Genomic DNA, 20,952 nt, shown 5'->3' with positions numbered 1-20,952 from the left:
TTCTTGTTTAACATTTAGTAAACAGTGAAAATTTATATATATTGTAGATAAGAATATACGTATATGTATATGTATCATTAATATCGTATATTCAGATTGACTATTTTTGAGATATTAACAGGTATATCAAATATGTACCTGTGTAATATTCGATTTTAATTTTTTTTTTTTAATAAATTACAGGTTATATTATTTAATAATATTAAAATGTTAATTATTATTGTTTAGAGCTAATTTAATTTGAAATAAAGATTCTATAATTTATAAATAATCTATATTTGATTTTTCCCTTAGATAGGTATTCGCGATTTCCTCCTGTTATAATTTTTTTAATACTTTAGTCATAATTTAGTAAAATAAAAATTTGTCTTTGGCAGATACTCGCTACACATGTGCCTCTTGACGACCCTTAATTTTTTAATTCGACTGTATTAACATACAATGTTGATTCTTTTTAGTATTTTTTATATTTTCAATCTAAGAACAAAAAAAACTTAATTGCTATCTTATGTATATTCCTCTTCAATATGAAATAAACAATTACATTTACAATGCTAAGAGATGAAACAAAATATTTGTAAACTGCATCAAAAAGAAATTAGCTGGTTTTAGAAAAATATAGATAAATAAATAGTTAGATAAGATATAAATTTTTGATATTGGGAGTAATGTGAGGAAAATATGAAAATATATGTCAGAAATAAAATTTTACTTATATTGATATTCATTAATTTTTATTTTGCCAACTATTTGAGCCACGCAATTTGTTCGAATGAATTCGGTTCGCGTGAATTTTATAGTAACTACTGAACACTCATTTCTTATTCAATGCACTCGTTAAATACATTTATCTTCGCTTCTATTATAATACATAATCAATGTTAATATATAACTCTATGTAAAAAATATGATATATAAATACCCTTTAAATACAGTATAATGATAAATTTATTTTATATTATAATATAAATTATAATATGCCTGATCTTATACTATATATCCGTCATTTCCGTTAATACTTTACTCAGATACTTCGTATAATAACGTGTTACATCCCTGTATCACATAAGAATAATTTGTCTCTGTGTTCTGTTACAATATTTGTAATCCGCTGTGTGATTAATGAATAACAATTGACACGTCTTCATGAAACATTTTCCTAATAGAAGATATTTTTTTCTTCTATTAGGAAGGATCTAAAAAAAGAATGTTTTTTTACTTTGATTGATTTATGTCGATAGAGTATATTATAAATATTATTCAGAGAAACAAAAAATAAGGGAGGATAATATTATTAACAATATTTTACGAGAATTTATGTAAAAAATGAAAGTTATTACAATTTATAACTTTTTCATACTCTTTTATATTAATATAGATACTTATTGACAACAAGATCATTAAAACATGATTCTTGATATTTGACATAAAAAAAATTTTATCACAATATAAAATATATTAAATAAATACACAAAATAATACACAACGCATTCTCTTTTTTATGTCTGATTAACAATTGGTAAAAATTGTGACAATTTAATGTAAAAATGAATATATTATTAGAATATCGTGATTGTTTTATGATCATTGTATCAAGAAATACGGTTGTATGCACGCACGCATGCACGCACGCACGCACAGGATGTTTGAAAAGATCGTACAGTTGTAATCACACTAGAGATCGTCAATTACGGTTGCCAATTATCGGTTCTATTTTCGCCAATCACGTTACAACTAACCTGCATTTTTTTCTTGCATAATTGACTAAAATAAAAACCAACAATAGTAACCGGCAATCTGTGTGATTATGGCTTAATATAATGCTCAAAGGTAGATTCCTAAGATCATTTTGAGACAAAAATTTTAATACCAAAATGTCGAGCTTTAACAGTTTTAATAAGCGCTTAAAATTGTCAAATTATCATATAAAGTTCACGCGTTCAGACATCATGCGGAAAATGCAACTGTACCTAAGCGCGTAAACTTTAGACGGTATGATCCGCCTTAAGCGTTGTTACGATCTTTATCGGACTATTTTAATATCCCACCCCAAATATCTTTTTTCCTACATCTTTTATCAAAATGTTTCAGATAGAAGTTTTAAGGTTTTAAGAGGCACATTAGATAGCAATATTATTGTGATTTTTAATGGAGTCGCCAAGGTCAGGTCAAAGTGACATTGATTTTTTTCTAGATGGAGGCGCTAAAGAAATTTCAAGGTCATCTCCATTTATTTTTTTTAAACAACATGAATATTACATAATATGATTCCTTTAATTATTCTGCATATAAAAGTATTATGGTAGAGATATCGAAAAATAAAAATAGTTTTCAGTTATTTTATTCTGTTACTTTATTCTGTGCGCGTATTGACAATGCTTTTATACACACAATCATAAGATACTAAGTACATAATTGTTAATTTAAAAAATTATCCAAGTTGCATACATATCTTTTCTTAAAGCAACTATGTATTTCCTTTACATCAATTGATTCATCTCATTATTCTGTTTATATTGGAATTAAGGTATAATTAAGAAATTAATCATTTATATGATATTTAATATTTCATACCAATATTTGCCAGAATAAAACATAAAATAACTCGTAAATTATATTGATTTTTGATATCTCTATCTTAATAGTTTTATATGCAGAATAATTAAAGAAATCATTAACTTCTTTGCCTCTTATAATTGAATAATGTTTGTCTGAAACATTTTTGTCTTAAACTTAAAGATTTTGAGATATTCTACTGGGGTGGATGGATTGAAATGGACCACCCTGTACATGTATAATGTTTATGTATTTACATAGTTAAAAATATATACATGGTGCCTTAGAATATTTAGGACAAACAGAGCGAACTAAACTGAGTTGAAAAGTTTTCTACTATTTTACAATTTCTGCAGTAGTTAAGGTAATTCTTTAGTAAAGTGCCGAAAATATTTGCCGAAGATCAGCATCTACATCGAACGAAAATAAGATGAGAGTATGTTTACTTTTCGTGATTTAATTTATTAAAGTTAAATTTATACGCGCAAGTTTATATGCACATAAATATCTTTCCAGAATGGCCGTTGATCTATTACTTTTGTGTATGCGCGCGTGTGCGTGGTGTGTGTTAAAATCGTAATAAATAAATAATCGTAATAAAATTTTTTCAATTATTATAATCTCGTTTTTTTAAGGAAAGTCTATGGTAAGATTTGTATGTACAGCTAATCAAAGAATCGTCTCCAAACCTTATCTGTCACTAATTGTAAATGTTTTATATGTGGAAAGTTACATTTTCAATATTTTTGCCCTTTTATTTCGTCGTTAATATACCGTAGAATTTTGCGTATTTCAATTTCAGTATCTTAACTTAATTATACAGAATAAGGCGTCAAAAACAAGTGAATTATTCTAGTGGCCTGTTTTAGATACCTTATCCTTAAAAAAAATTAGATATTTCTATGGTGTGTATAACTCGATTTGCTAAAGAACTACCTTAACGTGACATTAATTTTTAAAGGTTGCCAAATATATAAGCGCATATCTTATCATTCTTATCTCACCGCAATGTCGTAAGTTGCTAGGTACGCAAGAAGTTTACTATAAGCAGTATTGACAACGTACAACAGCGATAGAAATCTCCCTGTGCTAGGTAATTCTATCGCGTTACATGCTTGTATTTTGTGGTAGGTCGAGCGGATACACGCGCTATAATTCGGTGATCTTTAAAAATTAATATCCTTTTAATTATTGTGAAACATACAAAATAATAAAGCACTTTTTGTCCGCTATATTTACGCACGAGCATATTGTCCTAAATATTTTCTTTGAGGAACACTTTGTGCGCATGTGTATGCGTGTGTATGTGCATGTGTTGCGTGTGTATATACATATATACATTAAATATGTATACAAGGTGTGTGGTAAAGACCGTAAAAATTCTAATACCAAACTCAAATTCAAATAAAAATTTACAAATAACTTTTTTTATATTTAATTCTTCGGAAATTATTTTACTATAATATTTTGAGTCACGAATTTTAAGACATCCTGTATATAAACACACACACGCACGCACGTACGCACATACACATATATGTACATATATATATAATATTATAAAATACATATAAAATATTGGCCGATAAAAAATTACAGCAAGTCTAATAAAATCTTTTTTAGAACATGCTTTTTGCTTTATTGCAAATAGAAATGTAGCAGATATCCGGAAAATGTGTGGTATTCAGTATTATCCGATACCTTTTTTATTATCTGATCGAATAACCGGATATCATTAGTACCCAACAATATATCCGACTGTTTAATATTAAAAGTTTGCGTTATTGACAGAATTTTATTCTTTTCAACTGAACTTCTTACATCTTGTTCTTCTTTTCTTTTTCATATTGAAGAGATAAAGAAAATTATTATCGCTATTGCTTACATTTTTTTTTAGAATTTTGGCGAATTTGTAAAATAATATCTAAATATCTAGGAAAATATCCGAAATTCGGCAAAATAATTACCCAAATACTCAACCAAATATCGGATATCCAGAGTCACATTCTTTTCAGATACTTGATATCCGGTATTCGATATCAACCATAATTTTGCAATCTGTATATCTGTATATATACTTGTAAACCTTGTTTACTAATTCAACGATATAAAAATTTGGAACTCAATAAATCTGTTTTCACTGCATTAGTGTATTGTTTAATCGGTAGATTAAACAAATTCAATTTTTCTATTTTAATAAGGTGGTGGTTGATGTTGGTAGGAATGTTGCGGCGGTTGACTCAAGTGTCTCTGTAAGTGCGTCACGAGTTGAGGCGTTGGTTGTTGGCCACCAGCAGCACCTTGTTGCTGCTGTTGCTGCTGTTGTGCAGCTTGCTGCTGCTGAGCTTGTTGTTGTTGCTGCTGCATAGCCAACATCTGTTGCCTCATACGCTGATTTATCGCTTGTTGCTATGTAAAGATAAGAACAATATTTCACAAATTCTTTACAAATATTGCGCTTCTGTAATATATTTTATGATGTTATGATATGATGATATATCATAAACCATACCTGTTGGAATTGTTGATTTTGCTGTAAACTGACATTAGCCGTGCCTACCCCCGTTACGCCTACCGCACCCGGTTTTCCAGCGGATTGTCGATACGGAGGAGCAGGTTGGTTTTGAACACCTGTGCCCATTGGTCCCATTGCGTTCATTGTTACATTTGGCGCCTAAATAACAAAATATATTTTAGCATATCATTAATAATCTTGCAAAATTCAATCATGAGATTTTTACAATAAATCGTTACGTTTGATAATGGTTTATTTTAGAGAGCTCATTATGTTTATATCATTGTATTCAATAATGTCATTATGATCCTAAACATAACAAATATCATTGGAAAGCTACAGAATAAAATCGGTTGAAATGTGGTCTATTTGTATTTTGTATTGTATATTTAAAACAGGTCTGTTCTTTCACTCATTTGTCATATACTTGTTATATTTAAAATAAAATAAAATAAATACAAGATATATTTGAAGTATGATAAAAACCAATAAAAGTAAGATAGTTTTGGTGTAATTCAATGCAGCAATGAAACTTAAAAAGCAGATCTAATATTGCAAATAAAAAAAGTTGAGCTATACTTGAATTATTTACTTTATGTCATTATAATGTTTAAAACATGTACTTAAACACACCTGTAAATATGGCGGCCTTGCAGCACCAGGCTGTATTCTTTGCTGTGGCATATACTCCTGTCCTCTTTGTGGACCCATCATTTGCTGCTGATTAGGAAACATCATACTTTGTTGTTGGTTTAAAATTCCTTGTTGTTGCTGCTGCTGCTGTTGCTGCTGCTGCTGTTGAAGCAACTGTTGCTGCTGTTGCTGTTGTGTTTGCTGCGACGTCTGTTGCTGCTGCTGCTGCTGCTGCATCATTTGTTGTCCGCCATATCCTGCATAATTTTGATTCATACCTGCAGAGAAAAATTAATCAAAGTTCGCTCAAATAAAATTATGCAAACTTTATTATTGTAGCCAATAGAAGACATTAGCATTTAATGTATTATAACTGGGTCCATCTTTCGATAAACTTCAATTCATTGTGTCTCTTACTTTCTTAAGCTCTGATTATAATTTTAATGTTAAAAGAATTAATGTAGATAATTTAATAAGACTACTAGAAATAGATTATCAGAAGGAATTAAATTAGAAGGAACAAAATTATATAAGGTATTATTTCTTTCTACTAAACACAATTCTTGATTGATAATATCCTGAGATCTTTTTCTTAATTTATACCTTGTTGAATTCCAGCATATATTCCTTGTTGTTGCTGTTGTTGCTGCTGCTGTTGTTGCTGTGCTGCAAACATGCCTTGTTGTGGATTTATGCCAGGTGCTCCATGCTGCGCTCTCAATTGTTGCCTGATGAACTGTCTCTGCATTCCTTGGAATGCACCTGGTCCGGCAACTGGTGTAGCGGTTGGTGGTTGTTGTTGCGAGCCCATAAATTGATTAGATGGTAATCGCAAACGTAACATATTCGATAGAGCTTGTTTGGATTGATTATTCATCCCCGGTCTCTCATAGCGTGGTCCACCGACCGGTGTAGGCGGTAACTGTTGACTGTATCCATATTGTTGTGCGGGTGTATGAGTTTGCTGATTACTGTACCATTGCTGTTGGGGTTGTGGAGGTTGCCCAGTAAACATTCCGGGCTGTTGCGCAACAGGAGCTTGTTGATTACCAAATGCCATTTGTTGCAATTGAGATGGTGGTTGCTGTTAATAATACGAAGAAAGGTAATGTGAAGCTAACTCTTTGTTTAATTTCTGTTTGATAGCTCTTGTAGTATGTTATTACGTGCAATTAAACTTACTTGCATCTGCTGTGATATTGGTGTCGTAGGTGTAGCGGCACCTTTCGCTCGTCTATTATGTCGTTTATTTTTCATGGCTTTTCCTTTACCATTAGTATTTACATTACCAATTCCGGTGTTACCGACATTGCTGCCGACTCGACCTGGTGAATCAATACTCATTGGAGTGTCCGCTTTGCCAGGTTCCGATTCTTTCTTGTCTGGCTCCAGATCTTCTGGTGGCAATGGAGGTGGATCTAAATAATGACTGGCTGGACGAATTTGACTGTGCGTATGATACCGCAACAGTTTATGCGCATTTTGATATGTAAGTGGTTTGCGTTCTAATCGAACAGCTCTGAACCAAGCCCAGGAAAGCGGCGCAGGGTTTTTATGACCTTCTAAGAGTTCCCATGCCGATACTCTTTGAGAATCGCATACTTGCAATCCCTAATTTTAAGTATAACAATTACACATTTTAGATATGTTAATATTATATTTTTTTGCAATAATGAAAAAAAATATTTCTATAAGTAGAAAGAAATTATTCGTACTGAAAGAAACCGAAATATACCTGTTTCTTATCGATGCTGTCGAATCCAGCGATCTTATTGCCTTTAGTGTCAGTCAAACATCCAACAGGTTCGCATGTAATAACTTCCATAGTCAACTTCGGTAATGGTAAAAGTTGTCTTACAAAACGAATGCTCGAAGAATTTCTATCACCTAATTCCTTTTTCAATTTTTTCATCAAATTTTGATAGTGTTTTTTATTTTCGTCTTTCTCAGACTGCGAATCTGATACTAACGTAGAGTGAATCAATGTGGCTAACATATCTATAACGGTTGTAAATAATTCTGCATTATTATTCAAATCTATAACACCATAGCTGACCAATTGAACTAATAGAATCGCCCAGTCCGTCGTAGCAGTCGTATTCCTTTGTATCGTATCAAACACACCTCCAACGAGACTGAATCTTAACTGCAAAGCGTCTTGTAATACTTCTCTAGTTTTAGGGTCCTCGGAACCAATATGTTTTTCTTCTTTACTGGTATTTAAAAATTGCGAAAGTTGTGAATGCAGGGATGTCAATAAACCTTCTCTTTGATCATCTTGCCCTTTCAAACATGTTAATACAAGTGACAGAAATGGTTGGTGATTAAACAGTGAAGGCGATTTAGATCTACCTCTCTCTCGCCCTGCTGTTTTCGACCAATTACCTGATTCTAATACCTGTCCTGCCACTTTTAAAACTCTACCTTGTACCGCACTTGGCAACTTGGAGACTAATGGAGCAACTAACCATATAGAACCTGATTTTTTGTCAGATTTATTACTTGAGGTATTGTTCAATTGAAAAACATCGATTGCAGCTTTTGCGACTGTATCCAACCATTGAGAAAGTTCACTGGAACTTGGGGTGAATTGCTTGTACATAAGCTGTAAGTCTAACCAAGACATTCGTAGACTCCATTGTTCCAAATTCTCCAAAATATTTGTAATATGTGTTTTCTGATCGATAAAAGCTTCGGTTGGCGTTTCTGGATAGCAAATCATATGTAATAATTTTTGAGCTTGTCGTGGTGTCAGCATATTATCTAACAGCATATCTTGATGACAAAGCTCTTCCGGATTTTGTAAGCATCTTTCCAACACCCATTCCTGACTACAAATCTGACGCAAAACATGATGAGCGAAATCAGAAAACCCTTTGACATTTTCCGTTGTCATGCCGGCGCTACTACTGGATGAAGACATTGCTAGATCAAGGCCAAGATCATCGCCACCTCCTAAAATATCGCTAGTTCCCAAAATGTGACTAATTGATAGTTCACCAGGCCCACTGCTACTCACTCCAACTCCAACTCCAACACTGGCCGGGCCACCTTTAGTAGAATGGCTCAAAGGTATATCAACTTTCTTCGGAGGTTGTTTAGCAGCTGTAGCATCTCCCACAACTAATATAGCCTTTAGTACCGCGAGTACTGGTCCTACTCTTATATTATTGTGTGCAGCTGCCAATAAGTGCCTATCACAACTCAATTTTATGCTGTAACCTCTTGAATTTCCACTTGGAAGTGGATGAGGACTCGTACTGACCGAATATAAAGCTGGCTGCGGACATTCGACTGTTTTGAAGAGTCTCAGTAATAAGTGGCAAGTTAAACGTGCACCTGCTTCGACTTCGATATCAATATCTCCACGACCGTCGTTACAAGTTTTCACCAATGATGGTAATGCTATGTGTACAACGAAATCTTCTAAAGAGAAACAATGCCTTGCTGTAAACATAATAAATTATCAGATTAACAAACATCACACAAAACATATTTTAATAAATGCGCGAAACATTTTTCCCACTTACCAATTAAAATCGATGTGAATATAGCTAGAGAATTGTGGATACTTAAATCTTGTACATCAACTTGATTTAATACGTCGATATAAAAAGCAGAACTATTGGAAGAGCAACAAAGTGCCATAAGTACTCCCAACCATTCAGCATTGAGAGCATTGCAACAAGCAGTTAACTCTGCGCAAGTTATAGCAATATCGTTTAATTTATCGTTATCAGTTTCGCTACAAACTGCAACAATTGCATTACAAACAAAACTATAACGATTGGCCGGTGTCTCATTCAACTGTCTCGCCCATTGTGGTTCAATTTTCCCACCTCTTCGTGGACTGGTGAAGACATCCACCATAAATTGCGAATTATAAACGTGACTCGAAGGCGTTGGCTGTAATGTGCTATAGAGAGCAGCACGAATTTTCGGATATGCATTACTAAATGCCTCTACTCCGTGTGATTTCGTTTTCAAGAGAGAACACGTTGAATATAAATCATATAAATGCGCTAATACGCATCGTTCGGCAGAACTACAATCGCTCGGATTTGATACATGTTTTACTACTTTACAGAGTAAATCAAATACGGCTGTTGTCTGTTCGGGAGATACTACAACATTATGATTTTTAAATGCCATATATGTATAAAATTATTTAAAAAATATATATATATAATAACATTTTTAATACTTACATAATAAACAACAATGGTATCTCCTTAATACGCCGACTACATACAAACTTAGATTTGTAGTATAACTTCGAACTAATTGACTGTTTCTAGCTGTTAATTGTGCCTCCACTTCGGGTAATTCTTTCAGGATTTGTATACAAACGTCAATTAGACCATAAATGTTTAATGCTAGTTCCATTAGATCGAATAGAAAGGCTACATGCTCATGAACTGGTAAATAAGATGAACCAGCTAATGCAAATGTATTCAACATTTCTATCACTTGCGTTGCACATTGCCATGTTACAACGTGTTGATCAAAATAACTTAAATTTTGGAATTTCATAGTAACAGCTTCAAAATTAAATTCACTTCGAGAATGTTTCTTTACTTTGCCTCCTTCCGCAACATCGATACTGAATTTCTTCCCAAACAATTTACACACTTCTTTTGTCATTTTTTTAACAACATGTCTAGCCTCATCTCTGACACGTCCAACGCCATAAAGCAATACATGTCGCTGATTACAATCATGTTGACTACACGTCTCGTCCTAATACATATATATTTATGTATAATAATTCAGTAAAATAAATGTTTATAAATTATGTATATGCAGAATTCAGCAATATTAATACTGTAGTAAATGTTTATAATCTATATCTAATAATACAACAAAATAAGAAATTTCAGAAGTATTATTATAAAGATATGGGTGTATGTCAACTAATTAAACTTAAAAATTCATTTAAATTTTATTTAATATAAAAAAATATATTTAAAAAATTACTTGTGGTAGCGGAAAATGAGTGGTGTACAATAAATGTCTACTATGACTCGATGGCATTTTTGAATCGAGACTTTCATGACCTCCGTGACCAGTCAGTGCATCCTCTTTGGGACTATCTGGTGCATCCATGCTATTTTGTTGATCTTCTTTAATATGTTGCAATATTTTATCTAAATCGTCATCGATTTTACTGTCATCATAATCCATAGTACGTCCGTGATCTGATACTTCCAATTTAGTCGGCTTTAAATCTATACCCGGAAAAAGACTATCTTCATCGATTGGTTCTCTGTTGCTAGGTGTACCGGGTTTGCTAGCTACTGGGCCTAATTAAAATTAAGTAATTTCATAATTATATAGGCAAATTTGTCAAAATGTTTAGAATATTTGTAATTGATACCGGGAATGAATCATTTAGCCCCGATACCACTAATATAAAATTAACGTTAATCTCAATTAAACTTGCTCTATATTTATTTCTAAGAGTTAGAAAAAGATAAAGAATAAGTAGTTAGAATAGTAAATTAAACAAAGATTAAAGTTAATCTTATAATAAGACAACTGAATCTTAATGCTTGTATTTGAAATATCTTTATGACTTACTTTTAATATAATGTTATAGCATCTCTTGCGACAAATAATTACATTAAATATACTTAGAACACATCTCATTTTAATTTTAAAATGTAAATTCACATCATTCTCTCTTTCTCTCTCTCTTTCTCAATTACAATTATTTTTTATAAATTGTGTTAAAATATTTAAGTAATATTTTTTACATAAGTTATAAAATATATATTATTATATAAATATATATACCTTGTATAAGATCACCTCTTGAAATAAGAGTGCACATATATGCATCATGTGAAAAAACATCATGCCTTATTAATTCTGAGAACAGATGAACTAAGTTTGTAAATTGAGCCTTAGATTGATTCGAAGTATTATCGAGTACCGGTGCGTCCACATCTAAGAACTTCATAAGCAACGGTTGAAAAATTGGAAGCACAGGTGGACTTCCATTACTACACGTGCTGTCTTTATCATCATTATCGTTAGTCTCGCCAGTAGCTTCACTCTGTCTTTTTTCGAGAAGTTTAGCAACCGCCATCGCCCTATGTTCTCCCCAACGTTCAGCACTTACAGCCCATTCGCACAGAATTTCAACTACTGCTGAATCCTGTTGTGGATTATATTCTGTTTTTGTGTCACGTTCACTAGAATTATCTTTTGGAGGCGGTGTAAAGATTTTTGTATACAAGGTATCAAGCGAATTAGAAGCGTCCATTTTATCAAAACTGTGTCGGTCAAGAGCATCTAATGCAGCTAACACTTTGGTAGTTGTTGTTCCAGCGCTGCTTTGCTGCCACTTGTCGCATGACCATCTACCTTCCGCTGCCTGAGATCGAGCTTTTATATTTTCTTGTGCTACTCTTAGCTGTTTCATTGTAGGATTACCAGAACTCGCGGGTGGACATGGCAAAGCTGCAGGAGGACATGGTAAATAATCTAAAGGCGATCCATTCAAAACTGAGGGAGCCTTTCCTTCACCAACACTGTTCCAAACCAATGCTGTGGGACACTCTAATGTTATAACCTAAAATTTAATAAATTTCTTAATCACGTAATACAATAATTTTTTTTATATAATATTATTAATTCTTACGATAAACTATATAAATTAACAATATACAATTTAGAATAATAAGACTATTATTTACCTGTATTATAGTAGATAAACTGTAAATTACATCTCTGTGATGTGCACAAGTCAAATAATCATTAAAAGCAACTGTTAAGACATTCAATGGTCCTTGGACAACAACAGCAGTATCCTTGCTACCATTAACTTCATTTTTAGTAATGGACGGACTCTGTGGATTATTGTTGCTCTCAACATTATTGCACATATGTGCCAACTTACGACAACATAAATATGCCAATCGTCTGGCTAATAATTCAGATTGTATAAACTCCTCTAAATATTGCAGAGCCAATGGTAATAAAAGCTTCAATATGCCATCTTCTGAGGGAGAAGATCTAATCTTATCCAGCAATTCTAAAATCCACTGTAGCAATTCTTGTCTATCCAATAAGCCTTCTTCAAACATATATTTAGCCAATTGTACACAATAATGCCATTGTTTAAGTGCTAATTTATGCTCCTCATTCATTGTACTACCTGTCGCAGATTGACTGCTCGAGGTAGGTGTGGATGGTTGATTATTGGCAGAACCATTGCTTGTGTTATTGCTTGAATTATTATTATTAACACTGTTATTATTGTTGTTATTGTTGCTGCTGCTGCTGCTGTTGCTGTTGCTGCTGTTGTTTGTTCCAGTAATCCCATTGTTGTTGCAGGAATTGTTTGTCATATTATTATTATTATTATTATTACCAGTAGCTACATGATTGCCCATATGATAATACTCTTGCAGTTTAGACAATTGGTCTTTCAAAAATTTTATGAGAGTACCTGTCCATTCTGCCATAACAAAAAGAACTATATTTTTAATATATTCTTCAAAATATAAAGATAAAATTTAAGTATACTAAAAGTAATATAATAAATTTAATGAAAATACAACATATATTAATAATCCAAGTATCTAAGTAACTCTTCATATTATTTTCTACATATTTCTCAATTGCGTTAACATTTTTGTTTTAATCAATAGTTTCTTGATGAACAAGAAATAGAATTAGTTTACCTGTGGTTGGATCAGGCAGCTGACGCTTCTTTATCTTGGCTTCTGAGACTGCAACTGTGTAAGCAGAACTAAGCTTGATAAACCAAGCTGCCCTCAGCATTGGTACTTGATACTCACAAAGCATCATAAAAATCTCCTCCTTTTTATTGAAGTTTGGAGCTTTTTTCGCAAGAGCAACTAATGGCTTGCTACCTGAAAGATCCTTGAACCATGCTTCAATACCATTCTTTGTCCTTGCTGTTACTGGCCAGAAATTGTCCTTGGGATTGATTTGCTGCCTCTTCCTACCAGTGTCAGGCATCGTCGCAAGCTCTTCCTTCTTGGCAAGGATTGCGTTGAAATATGCACCAACTTTAGCAGCAGTGACGTTATAATTTCGGCCTGTTCCAGATTCATCTGTTAGCTGGGTCGTGGTGGCCATAAAGCCATGTTTCACATTTGTAAGCGAAAGCTCATCCTCCTTTTGCTTCAGCTCTTGAGGATAGACATCTGGGGGACCCAATCTTGGCCTTTTCAGCGGCCTTTTCTCATACAATATTCCCATCATGGTACAATTAGACGCGAAGAGATACAAAGTCGTTAAATAATACAAAGTCGATAAGGATCATGAGCATCGCTGAACATTAATGACGGGCCATCCTATGTATCCAATTACTGAATACGCGCAACGTCACGCAACGTCTATTCGCCGACGTCGCAGGTTTTATTTATATTTCTACGCATTATGACAATTGTAACATTTGCATCAAGCTGCAATGACGCTATTAATGTCACCGTATCATCGAGGCAGGATGCATCATTGAAATACATGTATCCATGATCGAAGGATCAGGAGCGAGTAAACGTATTTACATAATTGCACTGCTCATTTCCGTTTCCTCTCTTTCAGAATATCTACGAACACGCGCACAAAAGTAGCTTGGCTGATGTCAAAAAATTACACTGTTCAACCACATACAGTTCAATACGAATACAGTTGTCAGTTTCAATTCACGCAAATCACGTCAATTCACGTTAGATAGACATGTTTATCGCCATTCGATAATTGAATATCGAATGTTCGATATTTCACAACTCGATATAAAAATATCGAAAATATTCAGGAAGTCGAATCTGGGGGTCGATTCTGTAGCTCGAAACAAAGTGAAAATTACAAAAGTGAGCAAATTTATGCCTGGTTTATGCTCCAGGTCTTAATCCCAAGATCCTAAAATTCAACCAATTAAGCTGCCAGTTCTAACCGAAATTTGTACTCTATTGGCTGAATTTTAGGATTAAGTCCTTAAGACCGAAGCATAAACCAGGCATTACTAGGTATTGACCAATGAAATTATAAATGTTCTAGTAAAAATTCGCTTCATTGCAATTTTCACCTTGTTTCAAGATACCAGAATCAATCCCCTGTATAAACTTGGTAAAAAGTGAAAGTGGCCTGTTGCGGAATTGTCTAAAGTTCCTTATTGAACCTAAATGTATGAACCAACCCGCGAAACAAAAATATATATAAAGATTTAATATAATTAAATATAAATTTTATTAAAACTTAATATAATACTTAATAACGATTCCAATAAATGTGGTTTTATTAAAACTTTATATAGATTTAATTTGGACCATATAATGATCCATATTAAGTTATTAATTCAACTTATTAAAACTTGCGTTAAGACCATGCATATTATTAAAACATATTAATTCAACTCTTATTAAAAACTTATTAAGATTTAATTACATTATATAAATTGGACTTTAATAAGATTTAATAAGGATTTATTAAACTTAAATAAGTTTATAATATAAACTATATTAAAAATATATAGATACAAATATGCATTTATTTATAAGATTATATAAAGACTTTATAAATTCTTTTTTATATGAATTTTGATGAAATCTTTATAAAGAACTTATAAGACTTTTATTTAGAATATATAAACTTTTTTTTCGCGGGAATCATATTCAAGAATTTTACAACAGTTGCAAAGCTGCTTTCTCTGCTGAACGCAGCCAATATTTTTTCTATTGTACACAGAATATTAGGCCTTAATGCCTGGTTTATGCTTCGATCTTAACCCTAAAATCCTAAAATTCAGCCAATAGAATTCAAATTTCGGTTAGAACTGGCAGCTTTATTGGTTGAATTTTAGGATCTTAGGATTAAGATCCGAAGCATAAACCCAGCCTTAGGTTTGTTTTCTCTAGTGGTCAAAACTAGTTTCCTTTATTGTACCGATTGTGCGCAGGGCTATATAAGTTTGTTTGAAAAGTTCTTTAAAATGAAATCGACAGATCTTTTGAGAGATATATTTGAAAAGTAATTATTTTGTGATAGAGATATTTTTTGAAACTTGTTTTGCATTTTATTTCTAGTGCACACTAGTGCGTGATCTGCGACATGGAAGATATAGAACGTTTTATAAGAGTTGTACAACAGAAAAGGTGTGCTGATCACCGAGAATTAGAACATCTCGATGTAGAGCCTAGTGAGCATAGGAAGTTAATAAAAGAATTGCAAGACTTGAGAAGTAAGCTGTTCCAGATTGTTTATAATTGGAATTGTTTTGCTATTGACATTATATAATGCATAAATCTATTGTTTATAGGAGAGAGAGAACAATGCAAGGAGAACGTCACAAAACATCTCAATATGATTACGTCACACAAGCACTCTATACATAAAATTATACACTCTACAAACAATATTTCAGGCTTGCCTGTATCACATGATTATGCACAGTATATATGAATCTTATACCTTTTTATTTTTAAATGTACATATATACTACAAAATTTTAATACTCTTTTTCAGAGATATGACAACAATGTTCATTGATGCGATTGAATTCTTGAATAATATAGGAGATATACACAAAGCACTCACTAATGTTAAAGAAAATAATGTGGATCCTTTAAAATTGATTCAAGATGTGGTAAAATATTGAAAATTATCTAAGTACTGAAGATAAAAAATATTCTTAAGTATGCTAATGCTTTTTCTAATCTTTTAGACAATGTGTACAGAAGTTGTAGGAAACAAATTATATCAAACAAAGTGTAGTATTGCCCAGCTGGAAACATTGAAGGAAAATATAGTAGCACTCAAACATCTCTTAGATAGTAGTAGTAATACTGAAGGTATGTTTTATTTTTAATCAACACTTAATAAAAATATTAGTAATTTGCTTTTTATTGAACATTAAAGTAATAATAGCTGTGTTTAGCAGAAAGAGCAATTTTATAATTGTTGTAAAATTCTTCAATATGATTGGTTTATACATTTAGATCCATAAGGAATTAAACTATTTCTGTTAAATATAGCCAATATCTGTAGCTTTAGATAATGTACATTTATAATGATAAGAGAAATATTTCAACTTAATGTAATCAGGATATATAGCAACTAAAGATTATTTTCAGATGGAAGTATAAATTTAACCAACATCAACGAGTCAACAGATAGCAGTTCAACTATCATGTAATAAATATATTAACGTGCACATTTATTGTCTATTAGTCATAATATACATATAACATATTAAACACAGTTTTCACACATATATACAAAAAGTATGTCATAGATATTGTATATGTCAAATGTGTTGTATCAAAATTTCATGGCAGTCATGTATATTGAATATTATCCAACTGATCATCCAAATTCAACTTCAACATTACTAATTGAGGATCAACAACTTCCTGAAAAACAATTAAATATATATATATGTGTGTGTGTGTGTGTGTGTGTGTGTGTGTGTGTGTGTGTGTGTGTGTGTGTGTGTGTGTGTGTGTGTGTGTGTGTGTGTGTGTGTGTGTGTGTGTGTGTGTGTGTGTGTGTGTGTGCGCGTGTGTGCGCGTGTGTGTATCTAATATATATATATATTTTCTTGTAAAATTAATTTACAAAATTATTTTCATCTTACTGTAAAATGAGTAGTAACTTGAAACTCATGTTGATTAGATAACGTTCGTTTGTAATTATATGGGGTATTTGTACTTTTTTTTATTTTCTCCAAAGTCAATTTTTCACTGAGAAAATTAAAAATTATTTAAATGTTGACACTTATATTATTAAAATTGATTCAAAATATTACCTTGCCAAATTGAACTCCCCAAATTTCCTGTAATGGGGATCAAATTTAGTTTTATGCTCACTTTCGATGTGATGAGCATCTCTCAGTGATTTAACGGCTTCCTCATTTTTCTCAAAAGCGATCTAGATAATTATTTAATTGTGTTAACATCGATTATATCGCATGTACATTTGAATATCATTACCTGTGTAAAACTATCGAGATCTTGGGCACGTGCTAAAAGCCGGTATTCTCTTTCCTGTAAGGCTTGTTGTTGTACTTCAAGATATTTAATTTTTTCTTGCCATTTCAATCGGTCTTGATTTGCAAGTATAGTGGCATCTTGTGCTGCTTTTATAGCAGCTGCTAACTATAAAAAAAAAGTAATTTTTTTATTTGTCTAATATACATTCCAATTCACACATAGATGTACTCTTTTACCTCTATCTTTGTAATATTATCCGAATTACTTTTTATTGTTTTTAAAACTTCATATTGCTTCTTTTTAGCTGCTATCATTCCTTTCTCCTTCGTTAAAGTTTTCAGTTGTTTCTCTTGTTCGTTGAACCAAGATTCTCTCAAAGCCTTATAATATATTGTACATAATACATAAGAGTTTATGAAATATAATATTCACACAAGTATTAATTATCTATACTAAATAATCACTTACCTGTAAATGATTACGCTCCCATTGTACTTTTTCCTCAAACAATTCTTTTTCATGTGACAAAGATTGCTCTCTTTTTTGCAATGTTTCCAATGCTTTATTAAGCTCGACACTTTTTTTCTCTAATTCGAGCATTAATTGTGTAACGTGCGAATCTAATCTATCTGCTACTTTCATTATTTTCTCATATTCTTGTTCCAATAATTTCTGTTGCTTCTTGATTTCTACATTTTGTACTGTAATAAAATTGCACATAAAGTGAATAAAAACTAAATTATTTAAATTACTTAAATTATTTAAATAACAGCATCTTAATATACTTTGCATGTCTTCCTCCTGATTTTTTAAATAATGTTCTCTTAACTTTACACTTTGATCGTCTCTTTGATCAGTCTTTTCTTGCACAATTTTTATATTCTCTATAATAAAATCAGCTTTTTGTAACAAATCTTGCAAGTCAGTCTTATGGGTCGCTATGGTTGTCATAGCTAAATTCTCTACTTCTCTCATTTTTAATATGTTTTCTATTGTGTCAAAATGCTCTTTTTGCAGCAGTTTTACGTTTTGAAAATGACGTTCATAAATTTCTTCTATAAATTGTGCATGTTCTTTCTAAATAAAATAAATCATGTTAAACATTAATTTTAATTATAGCAATATAATCAATGTCACAGTGACAGTTTTTAAGTATTAAGAAAATTTTATGCCTTTAAATTCTGCACTTCTTCTTTATAAAATGTTTCAATTTGTACTTTATCACTTTTCAGCTTTTCAATCTTTGCTTCATAATCTGCCTCTAAACACTCAAGTTCTTGTTGCATTCTCTTTTCCAAAGTGTCTGTTCTTTCTTGCAAGAATCCTATTTGCCGCCTTTGGAACAATTGTACAAAAAATTTTTGAAAAAGAATTGTCAATATTTTAATATAATAACAAGCTTTTACTTACTTGTAAGACTCATCTAAAATCATTATCTCATTTTTATATTTTTCGTTTAAGCTATGTAATGTCACTGATAAATGAGACTTTTCCAATTCTAAATTATGAATTGTTTTTTCATAGTCTATTCTTTTAGGAATTAGGATACTACGCACATCTTCCGAATTTGTATTTATATCAGAAGTAATTGGAACCTTTGTGTTGGATTGCTACAAGATTAAATATAAATTTTAATTATATTTCTGAAATTTTCACAAATATTTTCTTCAGAGATGTCCAAAGGGTCTATGGATTATCACAGTGTCATGATTAATTGCTAATGTCTAATAATAGATCACGAAACAGTGATAACCTATAAACCATTGGCATTCTTAAATAAATTTTAATTACAAAATAATCATAGATATAAATTTTTTTTATTAAAATGATTAACTCTTAAAGACTTGCTTTAGAATAATTTTCTTCAATTTCCTGTTTTTCATATTCATTGATTTCTATCTCTTGATTATCTGATAAATTTGACAATTTTTGTTTCTCATGTGGCAGTGATTTAGTTACCATTATCTTATCGCCTTGTGGTATCTGTAATGAATAATTGTTTATCAATATTTATTATGTGTGAATAATTAAAACAATATTTTTTACTATATATCATGATACTGCTTACATCTTGAATAATTTTATCAGAACTAGATCTCCTATGTTTGCTAAATAATTCTTCGGTAGGCGTTACTCTATCCTGAACATAATCACTACTTTTCTTATCTTCTGATTTTTTAGGTTCTAACCAATTTGGTAAATGTTCTTTAATTTCTAATTTCTGTTTATCAAGATCTGTAGACATTGTACGTTTTTCTGTTGTCTTTGAAATTATAAGAGAATCATCAAGCATAAGTAGAAAACAAAATTAAATATTATCAGACATTTAGAACATATGTAAACCTGAAGAATTTATATTTACAGTCTGCTCAGCTTTTGATGTATCCAAGAAAAATAATCCTAGAGGGTCATTGATGATCTCCGAAGTTCTTTTGCCTCTACGAGATTCTCTTGTTCCAAAAGACGTTGGTGCATATGTTGAATGCTGTGATTGTGTCTTAGAAACTTCAGCTGAATGTTGTGTAACATCCAATTCCAATTGTACAGATCTTTTACTAACTGATTCTTTCAATGGTAATGTTGTATTCATATCTCCAAATAGATCTTGCATTAATGATAATTTTTTGGCCTTATCATCTGACTTTGGTCTTTCCATTTCTGTAGTATTTAATGCAGACATCAAGCCAATCTCCTTTTCAGACTTCGAACTCAATAATTCAGAAGTTTTCTTACTGAACAAATCATCTAGTACATTTCGCTTTTCTTTTGCTGCTATTGGAATCTTTTGACTCGATAACAAATCCTCCTTATCATTTAGCAAACTGACCAATGGATCATCCTCATCTATAAAAGTGAAACATAAAATAATCTATATATTTATAAAATATAAGAAAACTACAAAAACTTTGTTAAACGTTTTCAAATGCCCTACTCAGATAATAACTTCTAAAAAGAAATAACTTATAAAAATGCATATTGATTAATTTTTTTTAATTAAACCTGCAAATGTAATTCTTTTCCTGCTATTTTCAACGGGTGGATTTTTTCTAAATGCATTACTAAAACGTTTATCATCAACACTATCTATATCCTCCAACATTTCTATCAAACATTAACCATTCCGTCGCATTCACATAATAATCTCAATGGGTGCATTCAGAAGCACGACTGCTCGACCGCTCACTGAGCGCTAAGTGAGCTCTTGTACCTGTTTGGTTTATATTTTTAGATCTAATGGAATATGCCAATCAGATAAAAAAGCTCATTGAGCGCTTAGTGAGC

General features: G+C 31.7%; 3 protein-coding genes across 4 annotated transcripts; 1 reads left to right on the top strand and 2 right to left on the bottom strand.

The window, feature by feature from the left end:
• Positions 1-4,749: 4,749 nt before the first annotated feature.
• kto (mediator complex subunit kohtalo) lies at positions 4,750-13,942 on the bottom strand. Its single transcript, XM_018541599.1, has 12 exons — positions 13,396-13,942; positions 12,406-13,169; positions 11,501-12,281; positions 10,682-11,007; positions 9,913-10,444; positions 9,235-9,828; positions 7,440-9,151; positions 6,887-7,315; positions 6,308-6,788; positions 5,705-5,982; positions 5,069-5,230; positions 4,750-4,965 (listed from the first exon to the last, which is right to left on the bottom strand). The coding sequence occupies exons 1-12, from the start codon at positions 13,940-13,942 to the stop codon at positions 4,750-4,752; spliced, it is 6,822 nt and encodes a 2,273-aa protein (XP_018397101.1).
• A 1,582-nt stretch (positions 13,943-15,524) lies between these two features.
• On the top strand, positions 15,525-17,008 carry LOC108775303 (uncharacterized). 2 transcript variants are annotated; one of them, XM_018541631.1, is made up of 6 exons: positions 15,525-15,582; positions 15,766-15,920; positions 15,999-16,131; positions 16,205-16,325; positions 16,404-16,530; positions 16,813-17,008. In XM_018541631.1, exons 2-6 carry the CDS (start codon positions 15,791-15,793, stop codon positions 16,872-16,874), a joined length of 573 nt encoding a protein of 190 aa, XP_018397133.1. In that variant the 5' UTR covers positions 15,525-15,582; positions 15,766-15,790; the 3' UTR covers positions 16,875-17,008. The 2 variants fall into 2 exon arrangements, with proteins under 2 accessions (XP_018397133.1, XP_018397132.1); XM_018541630.1 differs by lacking the exon at positions 15,525-15,582 and having other exon boundaries at positions 15,721-15,920.
• Positions 17,000-20,798, bottom strand: twy (fas-binding factor 1 twitchy). Its single transcript, XM_018541632.1, has 13 exons — positions 20,671-20,798; positions 20,033-20,514; positions 19,739-19,933; positions 19,519-19,653; positions 19,081-19,280; positions 18,843-19,005; positions 18,456-18,747; positions 18,139-18,371; positions 17,907-18,050; positions 17,671-17,835; positions 17,487-17,608; positions 17,316-17,421; positions 17,000-17,091 (listed from the first exon to the last, which is right to left on the bottom strand). The coding sequence occupies exons 1-13, from the start codon at positions 20,768-20,770 to the stop codon at positions 17,017-17,019; spliced, it is 2,412 nt and encodes an 803-aa protein (XP_018397134.1). The 5' UTR covers positions 20,771-20,798; the 3' UTR covers positions 17,000-17,016.
• Positions 20,799-20,952: the final 154 nt, after the last annotated feature.

Source organism: Cyphomyrmex costatus, unplaced genomic scaffold, assembly GCF_001594065.2.
Source record: "Cyphomyrmex costatus isolate MS0001 unplaced genomic scaffold, Ccosl1.0 scaffold296, whole genome shotgun sequence".
Lineage (NCBI taxonomy): Eukaryota > Metazoa > Arthropoda > Insecta > Hymenoptera > Formicidae > Cyphomyrmex > Cyphomyrmex costatus.
The sequence above is the reverse complement of the archived record's forward strand: the minus strand, read 5'-3'. Positions and strand labels throughout refer to the sequence as shown.